Source organism: Diadema antillarum, unplaced genomic scaffold (assembly GCF_040938485.1).
Source record: "Diadema antillarum isolate AM-2024a unplaced genomic scaffold, OU_Dant_1.0 seq00000047_RagTag, whole genome shotgun sequence".
NCBI lineage: Eukaryota > Metazoa > Echinodermata > Echinoidea > Diadematoida > Diadematidae > Diadema > Diadema antillarum.
Window position 1 is genome coordinate 168,755 of NW_027271156.1, and position 16,868 is coordinate 185,622.

The following is a 16,868-nucleotide window of genomic DNA, read 5'->3' on the forward strand; positions in this document are numbered from 1 at the left end:
ATGATGTTACTGCTTTGAAAGTTGGTATTAATCATGTACAGAATGTGTTAATACAACATGCTTAATTTCAGCTTAATCAAATAATCTCTTCATTGTTGTTGCTCCAGTGGTTTACATCGTGTGTTTGTCCCATTCATGGCACAGGTAGCACGGCTCAGTAAAGATTAAGCGCTTGAATAGACTCTGTACTTCGGAGCCTCTTTTCTCAGTTCCAACTTTTCCAGAGTGTGGGCTTTCTTTCCAATTTTTGTCTAGGTTAGGAGAATTCATTTGAATTGATTTATGCATCATTCTAAAGCTTAGTGTCTGCTCTTTCAGAATCTATCCTTAACTAAAAATTCATGTCTATAGCGACTAGCAAGGTCACATATGTGACCCTGCACCTCAAAACAAACAAAAAGTCGCCAGACATGAATTTTTAGTTAAGACCATATTCTGAAAGAGCAGATTTTAAGCTTTAAAATGATGTATGACTCAAATCAAATGGACTCTCCTAACCTATCTAAATACTGGAAAGAAAGCGCAAACTCAGGAAAAGTGTGAACTGAGAAAAGAGGCTCTGAAGTACAGTGTCTATTTAAGCGCTTAATCTCTACCAAACCGTGGTGGCTGTGCGATGAATGGGACAAAAACAGGAAGTAAACCACCAGAGTAACAACAATGAAGGGATTATCAGATTAAACTGAAATTAAGTATGCCTCATTAACACATTCTGTCCATAATTAACGCCAACTTTCAAAGCATTAGCACTATCCTTTCAAAAGTTATTAGAACTGAAAGTGAAGAGTGTGGACAAGGTTTCTCAGAAATGAAAATGGGATCCCAAAGACACACCTAATCACACTATTCTACCAAAAATGTTCGAGATAAACTGCTAAAAATCACACTTTCCCTCCCGTTTTATGATACCAAATTTTAGCATAATGTAAAAGAAGACCCGCTCTTTCAGAAAATATGAAAAAGTCAAGTTCGGTTAGGTTGACCCATTTCACTTATTTTCAGTCCTCACGCAAAATCAGTGTGTGCGACTTTATGTTCGTTTTGAGGTGCACGGTCACATATTATACATATTTATATACATATGTAATATGTAAGTTTGAGTCGTGTGTCTTCAGCTACTAAACCCCTGGGCTGTCGCATTTTTTAGGAGTGTGTATAACGTGAGTAAGGAGGCCGTAGACGTTGCTTTTGAATCCTCACAAGTGATTTTACTTCAAGCTTTCGGGCTTTCTGCCCTTTGTCAAGACTGAGGACAAATCAGACAAAATACAAAACATGGATATCATATACAAAAAATAATCATGATCAAGACAATAATGAAATAACGACAGTGATAGAGGCAGAGACGGCAGAGAATAAATACACAGATGGGAGTGTATAATATTATATGCATTAATCTTACATAATATAACTTGTATACATACAATCACAAACAAGCATATATAATATCATGTATATGATATCCATGTTTTGTATTTTGTCCGATTTGTCCTCAGTCTTGACAAAGGGCAGAAAGCCCGAAAGCTTGAAGTAAAATCACTTGTGAGGATTCAAAAGCAATGTCTACCGCCTCCTTACTCACGTTATATGTAATATATATACATATATATATATATATATATATATACATACATACATACCGTGTGCATACATAAGGATGGAGTGGTGATTTAAGCATAGGACGCTAATTGCTATAAAGCTTACAGTCTATAACTCTTGTTTTTGTGTCGTGTGATCTATTTTTTCCTTTTCTGCCTTTCAGATTTCAGTTTTCAGTCTTTGAAATAGATATTTTCGTCTTTTTCATGTCCCACATGGAGGCTGATAGTACAATATTCTATACAGAGCCTTAAATCAAGGAAATGAGTTGGTTGGATTCGAATGTACTACTTTGCAGCTGCAGGGAAATATGACTTCGGTTTCAAAAAAGAGAACTCTGTATTAAAAGGTTTGACTGCTGAGAATTTTTCTTTGCACTTTGCATATTTTCCTTATGGCGTAATACCAGACAGCATGCATTAAAAGACAGACGGTATAGGATACGTTACTAGAAAACAACAAAAAGGTGATGCTTAAAATCATTTTATTGATTGTTTTTGCATTATAAGTCATTGCTGTGTTTCCTCTATCCAAACTACCAAGTGGAGAAAATGATATCCACTTGTATATGAAGGAGTTTTAAAGAGAAAACAAAAACAATAATAACTACCACACACAGAATGGAAAACATTCTTTAAAACATAAGTAGAGATGCGGAATTACAAGGAAAACCCATACGATAAAAGATCGAAAATAAAAAAAGTATTTGCTTGCCAAAAGCATGATGGTTCATGTAGATATCTCTCACTGTTTCTTGCTATTACCATAGTGAACAAATAGTTAGGTTTTTTGTTTCCCAAAGGGGTTTCATGACAGGAACAAATGGTTGTTATTATTATTTTTTTATGCAAAACACATTGTAGCGACTGCCGTTATGTTGATCTACAATAATGTTTACAAATCTGGCATGCTGAAGACATACCGCTGTGGTTTTGTTTTTTTTAATTCTTTCTGTCGCTGAGATACTTTTATCTCTACTCATTTCAGGCTGCTTTGATAGTCCTCATTGACCATGTTGGAGAGGAACAGGCACATTAGAAAGAAATAAAGCGTGATGCAAATGATATACCTGGTAGGCACATTGTTGTAATCGCAAAGCTAAAGTTCTTTTATTAAACTTGTACTTATGAACTGAAAAGTTCCTCATATCAAATCATTTTGACGCAATCAACAACAAAAAAATCAACGTCTAAAGAAAGATACAATTACTATGTGCAAATATTCATTTCTTTTTGTTACATTTCTTAGGTATTTATCAATTCTAGCCTAACTACGATTCATTCATACACATTTAAGTCAGATTCGGTATTTCGGTTCCTTTTCGATAGGTAACATCTTTAGGCAACAGCCTTTCGTCTACGACGACGGTTTTTGTTATTGCCATCGACACCTTCCTTCAAAGCATCCCGACGTTTTCGACGTCGTACGGCATCAACTTCACGTCGGCGTCGAACTTCGACCTAATAGTTTATTGGAAAGATAATAATATAGGGATGAATTGGCTTATCGTCATCACAGATAAATGTTTACATTATGCCCATGAAGGGCAATACTGCAATTTCGATGTGTTTGAAATTAAGAAAATACATACTTTCATTTGAACATTCTACGGTTCGGATAACACATTAGTTGCTAGAAATAGGCGACATGGACAATGACATGAGTGTACTCTAATTCTATTACGAAAAATTAGTTAGGTTGTATTTGCTTTTGTAGACGATTCATAACCCACGCGCACCCCCCCAAAAAAATCCACAACAACAACAAACAAACAAACAAATACACAAAGACAACAACAATATAAAAAACAACAAGAAACAAGAAAAAACAAGGTAATAAATATCGGTTTTGTCGTTTTTGGTCGGTATAGGTGTTAGGTGTTTGTTTGTTTTTTCAAAGATGGAAGTAAGTTATTCACACTTACCGGCAAGGAGTCCACAGCTTGCAAAAGGTATATCCCATTCACTACACATAATGAAACAAAACAAGAGTGCAATTTGATATCGATATTTTCTTCACTTTCACTAGGACGGTGTCTTCATGCTGTATATTTGCATTGAACGACGTTACATTCTAGGACATTATTAGAATCCTTATTTTTTTTTGTATACTATGAGGTAGTGTTATTAAGTTTGCAGGGGCTGATCCAGGAATTCCGTAAAGAGGGAGCGCCTTTACAAAATTAAGGGGGGGATTAACGCACCCGCCTCAATTTTTTATTTCATTTGTTTTAACAACAAAAAAAAAAAAGGGGGGGGGGCGAGCGACCGGTACGCTCCTCCTTGATCCGCCACTGTGTTTGTGTGTGTGTGTGTGTGTATGAAAATTTATGAACATTATCTGAATTGTAATCTACCATTATTGACATTTCATGAACCTTTACCTGTGACGTTTTTATACCAACAATGTCAAGGACTAGTGAATATCGATTATTTCATCATACCTAGTGCATTGTCAGGACAGTAAAGGCTGTAATCATTGCAGCAGTCGTTGAATACAGAGCACGCAGTATCGCAGTAACAGTTCGATGACCGGCAGTCAGTTCCCTGACAATCACAACTAAAGCCATTGCAACTTCCTTCGTAGGGGATCGGCTCCGTGTATATCGCTAATTGATATGGATGGGAATGAAAAAACAGCAACAACAACAACTGAGCATCTGACAACAATTGTTTCAGATTAGTGTCGGATAAATAATATGATCCTGTACATGACGGGCAAAAAAAGACCAGGGCTCGTTAATCTGTAGTTTTCATTTTTATTCCCTTTCTAAGCAAGATTTAAGGAGAATCCCTTGTTGATGTAGCTTTTGATGTAACTATAGACCCATATCTCTATTATCTTCTATTTCTAAGATTCTTGAAAGAATAGTTTATATCAGGACAGTACGTTTTCTTAAAACCTGCGACATATTCTCAAACTTTCAATTTGGATTCAGGGAAAATCACAGCACAACACACGCACTACTTGCCCTCATCGACAAAGTCACACACGCACTCGACACACTTTCACACACAATAGGTATCTTCTTGGACTTCTCCAAGGCCTTTGACACGATCAACCACGGAATACTTCTCGCCAAACTGTCTCATTATGGAATACGTGGAAAGGCCTTGGAGTGGTTCACGAGTTACCTATCAGAAAGATCCCAATTTGTACATGTCAACGTCTTTGACTCTCAAAGTAAAACAATTGCATCTGGTGTCCACAAGGGAGTTTATTAGGCCCATTGTTATTCATTATTTATATTAATGATTTTCATAGATCCTCGGAGAAACTATCATTCATATTATTCGCGGATGACTCTAACCTTTTTCTTTCTCACCCTGACCCAAACATTTTAATAAGAACAGTCAATGAAGAACTGAAAAAGGTTATACAATGGATATACGAAAAATAAATTGTCATTAAATATTCAAAAAACAAAAGTTATGCTTTTTACTAATTCCTTAAATAGCCTCCCAGGCAATATAACATTTGATACTACTCCCTTAGAAGAAGTTTCTTCCTTTAAATTTCTTGGTGTTTGCGTCGATAACAAGCTTTCATGGAGGAATCATATTGATAACATATGTAAAATTATATCACGTAACATTGGCGTAATGAATAGATTTAAATATTCTCTTCCTTCATCTGCATTATTAACTCTTTATTCTAATTTGATACTACCTTATTTAAACTACGGGATTCTTGCTTGGGGTAATACATGTCAGATGTTACTTGATAAACTTCTTTTACTGCAAAAGAAAGAGCTTAGAATTGTTTTTAATTTACATACCCGAGAACATACAGATGCTTTGTTTTCTGACCATAAAATATTAAAAGTAAATGATTTGTATGTGTTTCAACTTGGCCAGTTTATGTTTAATTACAACAGTAACTTTTTACCTAGAATATTCCATGATTCATTTCATCGAAATAGTCATGTTCATAACTATCCCACGCGACGATCCGACGAATTTCATCTTCCATTAATGAGAACCGCACATGCCCAAAATACATTTCTTTATACCGGACCCAGACTTTGGAATAATTTAGATAATAGTTTAAAAGATTCCCCCAAATTTGTTACATTTAAATACAAACTCAGAAAATATTTACTTTCTACTTATAATCTTAGATAATTTAAATTGTTTTGATTCATGTTTGAGCCTTCACTTGTCCTGATGTCGCAGCACTTGGCGTGTTCTGTGTGCAGACTTCTCTTCTTTCTTCTCTCCTCTTCCTTTCCTGTCTCTTGTTCTTCGTAGACTTGTATTGTTACTGTCTTCTCTCCTCTCAGTACTCTCTCGCGTCTTACAGTGTATACGTGTGGGTAATCGAATGTGTGTACGAACGTGTTGTCCTTGTCATATTTTCCCGGTACACGTGGTTCAGTGAGCAGTGTCCGGGCACTAGCATTGGTATTCTATATTTTTTCCCATCCGGTGTATCTCAAAATAATTACATGTATATTGTTATAGAATAGTATATAATTTACTCATTATTTGTCTAGCGATCCACGTCCGACAAGCTATGCTTTTTAGTGGATCACTATTTTCCATAGTCGAATTTATTTTCCGCTCGCCCACGAAGTATTGATACAGTGTTTTCCTAAATATTGTACATGTTATATGTTGTTCTATAATATGTCTCGCATATATATTACATGAATCTTATGCAAACGTTTGAACAATATTTCATCACATGTATACTTTGTACTATGTTTTTTGATTTTCGATGATTGGAAATAAACTATGATTGAATTGAATTGAATTGATACTGAGGGCACCTCTAAAATCAAAAGTTTCCACTCATACGTTGTTGTAGAGACGTACGATCAAGTGGTAGCCCGTCATACTCAATGTCGTTTAAAATACATATTTTTAAATGATGTAAGGTATATCTAGATTAAGCTGCAATTATACAGAAACACAGTTTGCAGCAGTTTCAGCTTTAATTCATATTATCATGGCCTATACAGGGTGGCCCAAAAAGAACGGAACGCCTAAGATCTTTAATATCAGCGATATCGTTGCAAATATGTCATCATGTTGCATACTATTAGAAAGGCCATTCTTTTTCCAATAGAATAACACCAAGCTCTTTAATTTTGATTAATGCGTTACGATTTTAGGCCTATTTTTGTCAACCCTTGCAATTTTCAAAATGTGATCATTTTGCACTCTCAGAGATACAGAAACCAGTGAAAATTCGGCTTACCGTAGAACCAGTAGCGTTCGCAATGTGCGGAATGTGGGGTGGACAGTGTTATTGTCGTCAGGTCGTCTCATTCACAATGGTAACGGACAATGACAGCCACATTCCATACATTGTGAAGGTTACTGCTTCAATGGCAAGCCGAATTCTCGCCGATTTCGGTGTCTCTGAGAGTGCAAAATAATCACATTTTGACAATTGTAAGGGTTGACAAAAATGGTCCTAAAACCATGATGCATTAACTAAAGAACTTGGGGTCATTCTTTTGGAAAAAGATTGACCTTTCCAATAGTATACAAAACAATGACATACTAGGAACAATATTGCTTAAATTAAATAGCTTAGGCGTTCCGTTCTTTTTGAGCCACCCTGTTGTCATAAGAATAATCTAGTCAGGCGGACTTAGTTGTATTTTGGAGTTGCGACATATCACGTCCTCTCCGGGACTAACTGGTGTTTGGAAGTGTCCTGAAAACAACGTAAAACGTCACAACTCTAAAACTAGTCCAGTTGACTAGATTTACTCATTTAAGTCATGACCTACTTTATCTGGATGACTGAGAGCATTCAAAGACATAAATTCACAAAACTTAACATAAAAAGTCGTATTTTTTCCTTCATATTTTTTTCCTGATAATGGCAGAGTATTGCCGATTACCCTTGAAACAAATGAAACTTTTTTTATTCATTTTGCGATTTGCAGAGTGAAAACTGAAATGACGGTGAAAACGAAAGTGTTTTTTGAGTTACCACAGTTGTGCTCGTCGCTGTTGTCGGCACAGTCATTGAACCCATCACACTCCCAATAGTATGGTATGCACTGACCGTTGGTACATTGGAATTCACTTGACCCACAATGATATCCTGGATCTGAGCAAAATATTAGAATGTAGATTATAGAGTTTAAATGTCGTATCTATAAGAAAATAAGTCTATGTATGGACATAATCACACAATTCCTCCTAAACGTGTCTGTAGGTTAAACTTCCCATCTAATTAATTAATTCCAAATATAAAACACGTGGATTTTTCATTCCCAACTATCTAATAGCGAACATCAGTTTATCAAACAAACATTCTCTAGTGAATCAATTCAATCTATTGGTTTTAATTTCGTAGAGAAGTAAAGTTATATGCCATTTGAACATATTAGAACTCCAAAATGAAAGTATGACGTCAAGCTCAGTCGCAACATATCCCGAAAGAATCAACTTGACGATACAGTGCAAGGTACTTCTCTCCACGTCGACTACCAGTGTCTGTCCAATCTGCCAATGCTATACCATAACAAAGTGTGTGTGTGTGTGTGTGTGTATGTGTGTGTGTGCGTGTTCGCGCGTGTGGATGGGTGTGTGTATGCCTGGATATATGAGTGTGTTTTGCTGTTAAATCTTTAGGCTCATTGATTTAAGAATCTGCACAAGATGACAGCGACAACCTCATTAGTTGATCATGGCGACTACTCTTCACAACTTACCACAGTTGTATTCGTCACTCCAATCGCCACAATTATTGTCCATATCACAAGTCCACTGTGATGGTATACAATAACCGTTGTCGCATTCAAACTGCCACTCATTGCAGGAAGGAAAACCTTTGAAGAGATGGACATTATGTTTGGACACTATAATGAAGATGATATCTAATATATTTTGCTAATAATATATTAGATTCTTTGTGCCATTGTAATAAGAGAACACGTAAAATAAATACGATTAACACGGACGTTTTTTCATTATTAATGAGTATAAAAACCAGGATTTTACAGAATAATATTTCATTCTTTCTCTCTGACAGTTTGACTAAAAAATGACATGTTTTAAGCAATATCCTCATTGAACATCCCATCTCCACGCATTTATCAATCATTCTTTCCAATTGATTTATTCTCGAATGGCATAGTTTTTGAAAAGATAAACTGTCTAATGTCAGCATTATAGATATTTATTGTTTGTGCTAAAGGTCCAAGCTCATCGATTCCAAGAGTCTACAAGGATATTGATCATGAGGTTTGTTGCTTACAACTTACCACAGTTGTTTTCGTCGCTCAAATCGCCGCAGTCATTGTCCCCATCACATATCCACGGTGCTGGTATACAATGACCGTTATCGCATGCGAATTGCGAGTCACTGCAAGAAGGAACTTCTTTGAAAAGGTGAACATTATGCTGAGAACTTATCGAGAAGAAGGCAGTTCATGTATTTGGCAAATATTATCATGTATATGAGGTTCCTTGTGTCATTGTCTTGAGCAGCGTCAAGTAACACGTCAAAGCCAAACGGTTCGTTGACGTCGAAATTGTTTATTATTGATGCTATACAAACGTTTTTTTTTAAAGAGTTATATTGTATTCATTTTTTTCTGTCAGTTTGAATGAAAAAAAAAATTATATGTGCTTGACCACAATCTTCATTGAACACCCTATTTCCACGAATTCATCTATTATCCTCATTAATTGATTACTTCTTCGGGGGAAGAGGTGACTTCATTTTAGCGTATGATAAAAAGAAAAACAAAAAACCAAATTCTTAAAAAGAAAGGAAACTGAAACGCTCATTAATGTTAGCTTCTGGTATTTTCTTAGAAGATTCTCTTTTTTGTTCTTGTTCTTCTTCTTTTTTTTTCGTTTTCTTGCCTTTCAGCGGTTTGAAGGTATATGTCATAAAGCGATTACTGAAATCCTATTGTTTTTGTAAGCACACGTGAATACAACCTTGCTCCAACAACTTTGTCCTCTAGTGTTCAACTCAGATCATTTGAAAATTACACTCTACGAAACTCAAATACTCAAATTGTGATGCCAAAACCTCGATCTAATTTTTGTCAGAAATAGCCCATTATATGTTGCATGTAAAACTTTCAATAATCTTCCTGTTCATTTAAGAACAATTAGTGACATCAAAAGTTTCTCGAAAGAGATCATGAAGTTAGCGGAAATCCCTTAATGTGTCCAAAGAAGTATATCGATTTCCTCTTTTGTTTTTAATATCTGAATTTTTTCTTCTTTTTTTGTCATTGATCTTCTTTGTAACTTGTTTAGTGCTTATTATTTATTGTATATCATTGCATATGTTTGTATTTTCGCCGTGTGTATGTATACTTGTTATTCGATGTGAAACACGGCCTTGCTGGAAAACAGCTGTCCAGCTGAAAGCAGGCTTTTACTTCCGTGTATGAATAAAATAAATTCAATTCAACTCAACCTGGGCTTCATGGCCCTTCTCTGATATGTTTCTGATTTAACCTTAGAATCAAGTTCCGTCATACAAGTACCTTGTGGAGTGCTTATCTCAGGCTCTTCAGTGGTTAGATAACCTAGACAAAAATAATAATAGGTTTTCCCGGTCAATTTCATACTTTTGTCACTAAAATTCATTAATGTGCATTCAAATTCCCGCAGCGCACGCACGTGAAAATATTCGGGCATTCGAATTCAGAATCCGAGCGATCAATTTCATTTATGGGCGTTCTATTTCGTTTTCGTGAAATCAAATTAACGATTGGGCATTCAATTTCAAAATGCGAGCACCGACTTTCCCACGCGTGCATTCACATTCATGCGATAGTCACGTGATAGTCCCAATAAGCTTGTTTGAATCGTTCAAATTCATTTTCAGGTGATGAAGTTCCTACTTCGTGCAATCAATTTAACGAGGAACATGGAGTGGACTTTTAAGAAAGGAAAAAGGGCCAACACAACCAATGAAGGCTTGCATGTAGTGTAATTATTATTGTTTACGGGTTCTACATTCTTATCTCTTCTTGTATTCATTGTTTTTTCGTGTCAATAAATTTGAAATTGTAACGTCCAATCAGCAGTGCATCCAAACAACGCAACGACTAGTAATCATATTTCTTGATGATACTGCATGCTGACAAAGCCCCAACACCAACCACATAACGACAATTCGTCAATTAAAAGACAAACTGACACACAATGATCTCACATAGTCTCGCAAAAGTAAATCAACAGCAATACACAAAAAAAAAAACACGTATAGAATGTTCATGTATCAGTTTCAATATGTGACCGTGCACCTCAAAACGAACATAAAGTCGCACACACTGATTTTGCGTGCGGACTGAAAATAAGTGAAATGGGTCAACCTAGCCGAACTTGACTTTTTCATATTTTCTGAAAGAGCGGGTCTTCTTCTACATTATGCTAAAATTTGGTATCATAAAACGGGCAGGAAAGTGTGTTTTTTAGCAGTTTATCTCGAACATTTTTGGTAGAATAGTGTGATTAGGTGTGTCTTTAGCATCCCTTTTTCATTTCTGAAAAACCTTGTCCACACTCTTCACTTTCAACTCTAATAACTTTTGAAAGGATAGTGCTACTGCTTTGAAAGTTGGCATTGATTATGGACAAAATGTGTTAATGAGGCATGCTTAATTTCAATTTAATCTGATAATCCCTTCATTGTTGTTACTCTGGTGGTTTACTTCCTGTTTTTTGTCCCATTCATCGCACAGCCAGCACGGTTTGGTAAAGATTAAGCGCTTGAATAGACACTGTACTTCAGAGCCTCTTTTCTCAGTTCACACTTTTCCTGAGTTTGTGCTTTCTTTCCAATATTTAGATAGGTTAGGAGAGTCCATTTGATTTGAGTTATACATCATTTTAAAGCTTAAAGTCTGCTCTTTCAGAATGTGGTCTTAACTAAAAATTCATGTCTGGCGACTTTCTGTTTGTTTTGAGGTGCAGGGTCACATATAGTCGAATTTTTTTTTTTCCTCGAAAGTGTCAACTAACCCTCCGTAATATGCTCGTCTGTATGCCTATTACAGTGCCTAATGTTTGTTTGTTTGTTACATTTTCCATCAAAGAAGATGGCTGGATAGCCCATATTCAGCTGCAAAAGCTGGTCTTCCATATGAGGTCCAGTTGGATGTTCTGCTCTTTGCGATGAATAAATGAAGTGGGATCTTTTACGTGCATGAGTTGTGACTCTCTCACACATCGAACCTCCATTTTATGTCTAATCCGAGGGACATGTGCCTGTATATTCATATTTGCTAAGCGCGAGTCCAAAATTGTCAATAAACAGGTGGACCTCTACTGCAAAATAAATGATCATCATAAATCCCAATATATTCAAAGCCAAATGAGAAACACATGCATACACGGCCCCAAACTAACTAAATTCCAGACTTCTTTTAAATTGAATGCACTTACATGTATTTGGAACATGGTTGCCTATTCACGAATTTGAATGACCGACGAGATTCCGCCGTCAGCTTGACATGAATTTGAATGCTCATTGATGAAATGCATGCTCCTCTCTTAAATTTGAATGCTCCGATAGTGAATTTGAATGCTCCGACAGTGAACTTGAATGTTCGGATAGTGAATTCGAATGACCGGATTTTGAATTTGATTGCTGATTCAGTGCTGCGAGAGTGGAATGCGTGAAATTGAATGCTCGGAATAGGAACTTGAATGACAAAAGTATGAAATTGACCCGGAAAACCTATAATGATTGATGATAATTATGCCTTAAACAATAAACATAGATGAGCCAGGTAGTTAAGTTAACAATTCAACTTTATCTTTGTGTCTTCAGAACTGGCATTGTCTTTTCAAGTAAGAGATCACGAGGAAATTATTCCAAAAACAAAATAATATGAAGCACGTCGATCAGTCCATGACTTCTATTGAAATGAAAAAGAAGTTGAACTGTACGTGTCGATAGATATAAGAGTTATAAATTAGATCGACAGAGATGGAGAATATTCGCAGCAGTCATAAATGATTTTCTGATTAAAAAAAAGAAAAAAATCCTATTGGAGTCTACTTTGACTCCAGATCAATCTGGCACTGAATTGTGTTTTAATCTTGTAGCAACGTTGAGACATATTCTGAAAGGATCAACTATATCAAAGATGTAATTCTCCGAAAAATCGACGTTCAGGATGTATTTAATGTCAGCATCGCAAATTTCTTAAAGTAATAAATTGTTCAAGCCTATCGATATCAGGAGTCTACCAAAAAAACAAAACAAACAAACAAACAAACAAACAAACAAACAAACAAACAAACATTGATCATTAAAGGCTTGTTGCTTACAACTTACCACAATTTTCGTCGCTCAAATCGCCACAATCATTGTCCCCATCGCAAACCCACTGTGCGGGTATACAATTACCGTTATCGCATGCAAACTGCGAGTCACTGCAAGAAGGTACACCTTTCAAGAGATGGAAATTATGTTCGGAAATTATCGAGAAGAAGGCAGTAATGGCCAAATATTATGTGCATGATATTGGTTCTTTGTATCAATGTCATGAGCAGCGTCAAAAAACCACGTGAAATGCATACGGTACGTTGACCTGGAATATGCTCATCATTGATGCTATACAAATGTCTAGAATGCACAAAGTGATATTGTATTCATTTCTCTTCGACAGTTTGAATAAAAAAAATCGTACATGTATGTGTTTGTGCATTATCATCAATTGACGTCCGATTTTAAATAGTCATATTTAAGGATAGCATGCCTTTATCGTTGAACATTGATGAGCCAGGGCCCCTTTTTATCAAATTAAAATAAATAAAAAAAAATTAACAGGACACTGGTAGTTTAGTTGACAATTGAACTTTGTCTTTATGTTATGATAGATCAAAAGAAGACTATTAAAAAAACAAAACCAAAAATGTCCAGCACGACGATCAGTTCATGTATATCAGTGAAATGAAAAAGTAATTGAAATAGACATATCAATAGATATGAGACTTAATTTGGTTTAAGTCTATAAAGATAGAGAATAGTACGGAAGATGTTCATCATAGTGGTAGAAACTGAAGGAAATAAAGCTGATCTTTTGTCCCGCGAGCAATATGGATAGGCACGCACTACATCGCTCGGTCTACTTTGGCAGACGAAGGCTAGCAGATTTCGCGGCCGAAACGTCGTATTCATTCTTTTGTGTTTACCTCGCTTTGTGAGACAAAAGATCAGCTTTATTTCCTTGAGATTGAGAATGTTCGCAAAAAATGAATCGTTGCCTTTTGTATAGACCTAAATCCTTGTCAGAGTTGAAAACTAAATATCTATTTGAATCTACTTGCACGACTTGTATTCAAAATTAGTCTGGCACGGAATTGTTGTTTTAATCTTGTGGCAACTTTAAGGCATATCCTGAAAAGATAATTTTGAAGAAGTAATTTTCTAAATACGAACGTCCACGATCTGTCATATGTCAGCATTGCAAATTGTTGGTGGTAAAGGTTCAAGCTCATCAATTCCAAGAGACTATGTTACAAGGATATTGATCATAAGGTTTGTTAATTACAACTTACCACAGTTGGTTTCGTCACTCAAATCGCCGCAGTCATTGTCCCCATCACATATCCACGGTGCTGGTATACAATAACCGTTATCGCATGCAAATTGCGAGTCACTGCAAGAAGGAACACCTTTCAAGAGATAAACATTACGTTGGAAAATTATCGAGAAGAAGGCTTTGTTCATGTATTTGGCAAATATTATTATATATATGAGGTCCCTTGTGTCATTGTCATAAGCAGAGTCAAGAAAACACAAGAAATGCAGACGGTACGTTGACGTGGGAAATGTTCATAATTGACGCTATTCAAAATTCTGGATTTAACAGAGTGATAGTATTCATTTCTCTTTCAATTTGAATGACGTGTCGGGGGCGTACCGGATGTCCCTTCTGTTATTTTTTGGACGAAATTAAAGAAAACTGTATTAGTTTTGTTCACCAGATGTGGCACCAGAAACATTTCTGCGCCCCCTCCCTCTACAAAATTAGTTGGATCCGCCCCAAGTTTAAAAGCAAAAATAGAAAAAGGAAAACCAACCACTAAAAAAATAAACAAATTGAAACACTGATTGATTTTGTGAGACATTACACATTTCTCCCTGTTTATTTATGTTTTCATTTTCTTGCCTTAAGTGATATGAAGGTATATGTCACCATAAAGCGATTACTGAAATCCTGTTATTTTTGAAAGCACACATAAACACGATCTGGACTTCATGGTCGTTCTCAATATCATATATCTATTTTATCCCAGAATTACGTTCCGTCGTATGAATGCAACAACTTCCACATTCTTACCTTGTGTAGTGCTTATCTCAGGCTCTTCAGTGGTAAGATGGCCTAGACAAAAACAATAGTAATATTTACATGTATGTCTTTATCGATGATTATAGATGAGCCAGTTAGCTTGGCTTTCAATTGAACTTTGTCTTGGGGTTCTTTTTTCCAGGACAGTTTTTGTCTTATTAGGTTATAAATTACAAGGAGATTATTCCAAATACAAATTTAAAAACAATAGTTGAATTGCACATATTGCTAGATATGCAAGTTATTGGTTTTAATCTATAGAGATGGAGAATGTTTGCAAAAATGAACAATTGCCTTTTGTATGGTCATAAATCCTTGTCTGAGTTGAAAACAAAATGTGACCCGCTTCAACAAAAGAATTCGAAAGTCGGGAAGGCAGATTTTCTAAAAATGGCATGACATTATTCCCTTACTCCTCTGCTTTTATAGCATATATAACATGACTCATTAATGTACTCGGTTGCGGAGATATCAACAATTTTATGAGATTATGTTGAATGGTGTAAGAAATCAGCATTTCGAGAAAAGCCCCCTTCAAGATTTCTTCCGACGTATTTGTGATCAAGGGAAAGTAAGACACTTTTCGTGCTCCTAGCAACCTCCGCGATGTTCATTCAAGCTTAGTGCCAGCGGTCTACGTTCGACCAGTCAGTAACCAGGATGCCACACACTGACCAATAAGATCACTCCCTCGTTGTTAGGGGCGGAGTCTATCGGCGGCGCTAAGTCCAAATCTGCGGACACGTTTCTGTTCCGTTTGAAATCATGGACTAGAAAAATGCCAATATCTTGCCTTTCCTTTGATCATGTGTAGCTTCGAAATTTCAGGAGATGGTAGACGAAACATTAGACTGCAGAATCATGCCGAAATAGAAATTGGACGGTATAGACCGGTTTTGAGCGATTTTGAAGATCGGACTTTAAACTCGATTCTCTTTAGTCAGCCGTCAGCGACTTTCGGATTCTTTTGTCAAGGCGGGTCAAACATATTTGTTTGAATCTACTTGTATTCCAAATTTAACAGTCTGGCACTGAATTGTTGTTTTAATCTTGTGGCAACTTAAAGGCATATCCTGAAATGATCATTTTGAAGAAGTTCTCTGAATACGGACTTCCAGGATCTGTCATATGTCAGCATTGCAAATTGTTTGTGGTAAAGGTTCAAGCTCATCGATATCGCGAGTCTACAAGGATATCGATCATGAGGTTTGATGCTTACAACTTACCACAGTTGTTTTCGTCGCTCAAATCGCCGCAATCATTGTCCCCATCACAAACCCACCATGCTGCTATACAATTACCGTTATCGCATTGAAAATTCCAGGCACCGCATGAAGGAACACCTTTGAAAAGATGAACATTATGTTGGGGAAATCATCAAGAAGACGACAGTTAATGTATCGGCTAAATATTATTATGTGCATGATATTGGTTCTTTGTATCAATTTCATAAGCAGTGTCAATAAAACACGTGAAATGGCTACGGCACGTTGGCCTGGAATATGTTCATAATTGATGTTATACAAAAGTCTAGAATTTACAGAGGGATACTATATTCATTTCTCTTTGTCTGCTTGAATGAGAAATTATATATGATTTTGAACATTATCATCATTAAACATCCGTTTCAACCAATTCAGCAATTATTCTTATGCATTTACATTGATTAATTAATCCTTCAGGGGAGAGGTTGACTTTACTTTGGTGTCTCTTTAAAAGCAAAAAAAAAAATAGAAAAAAGCAAAACCTAACGCTGAAAAAAAGAGAAAAACTAAAACGCTTATTAATGTCAGCTTATGTTATAATGTGAGCTGATTCTTTTTGTTCTTCTTATTCTTTTTTTTTTCGTTTTCTTGCTTTTTAGCGGTTTGAAGGTATATGTCATAAAGCGACCACTGAAATCCTATTGTTTTTATAAGCACGTATGAATACAATATGGCCCTTCTCTATTATATATCTATTTCATCCTAGA

At 36.0% G+C, this 16,868-nt stretch overlaps 1 protein-coding gene across 5 annotated transcripts in view; it reads right to left on the reverse strand.

The window, feature by feature from the left end:
• Positions 1-2,066: 2,066 nt before the first annotated feature.
• Positions 2,067-16,868, reverse strand: part of LOC139725494 (uncharacterized) — a 31,025-nt gene continuing 16,223 nt past the window's right edge. For 2 of the 5 annotated variants that reach the window (XM_071636581.1, XM_071636578.1), the window contains 10 exons: positions 16,123-16,239; positions 14,888-14,929; positions 14,103-14,219; positions 12,877-12,990; positions 8,828-8,944; positions 8,276-8,392; positions 7,549-7,668; positions 4,043-4,207; positions 3,524-3,564; positions 2,067-3,059 (listed from right to left, as the gene is read on the reverse strand). In XM_071636581.1, the coding sequence (XP_071492682.1) occupies positions 2,937-3,059; positions 3,524-3,564; positions 4,043-4,207; positions 7,549-7,668; positions 8,276-8,392; positions 8,828-8,944; positions 12,877-12,990; positions 14,103-14,219; positions 14,888-14,929; positions 16,123-16,239 (1,073 nt within the window). In that variant the 3' untranslated portion in view covers positions 2,067-2,936. The remainder of the gene's footprint in view (positions 3,060-3,523; positions 3,565-4,042; positions 4,208-7,548; positions 7,669-8,275; positions 8,393-8,827; positions 8,945-12,876; positions 12,991-14,102; positions 14,220-14,887; positions 14,930-16,122; positions 16,240-16,868) is intronic. The other 3 variants (XM_071636582.1, XM_071636580.1, XM_071636579.1) reach the window with 2 other exon arrangements.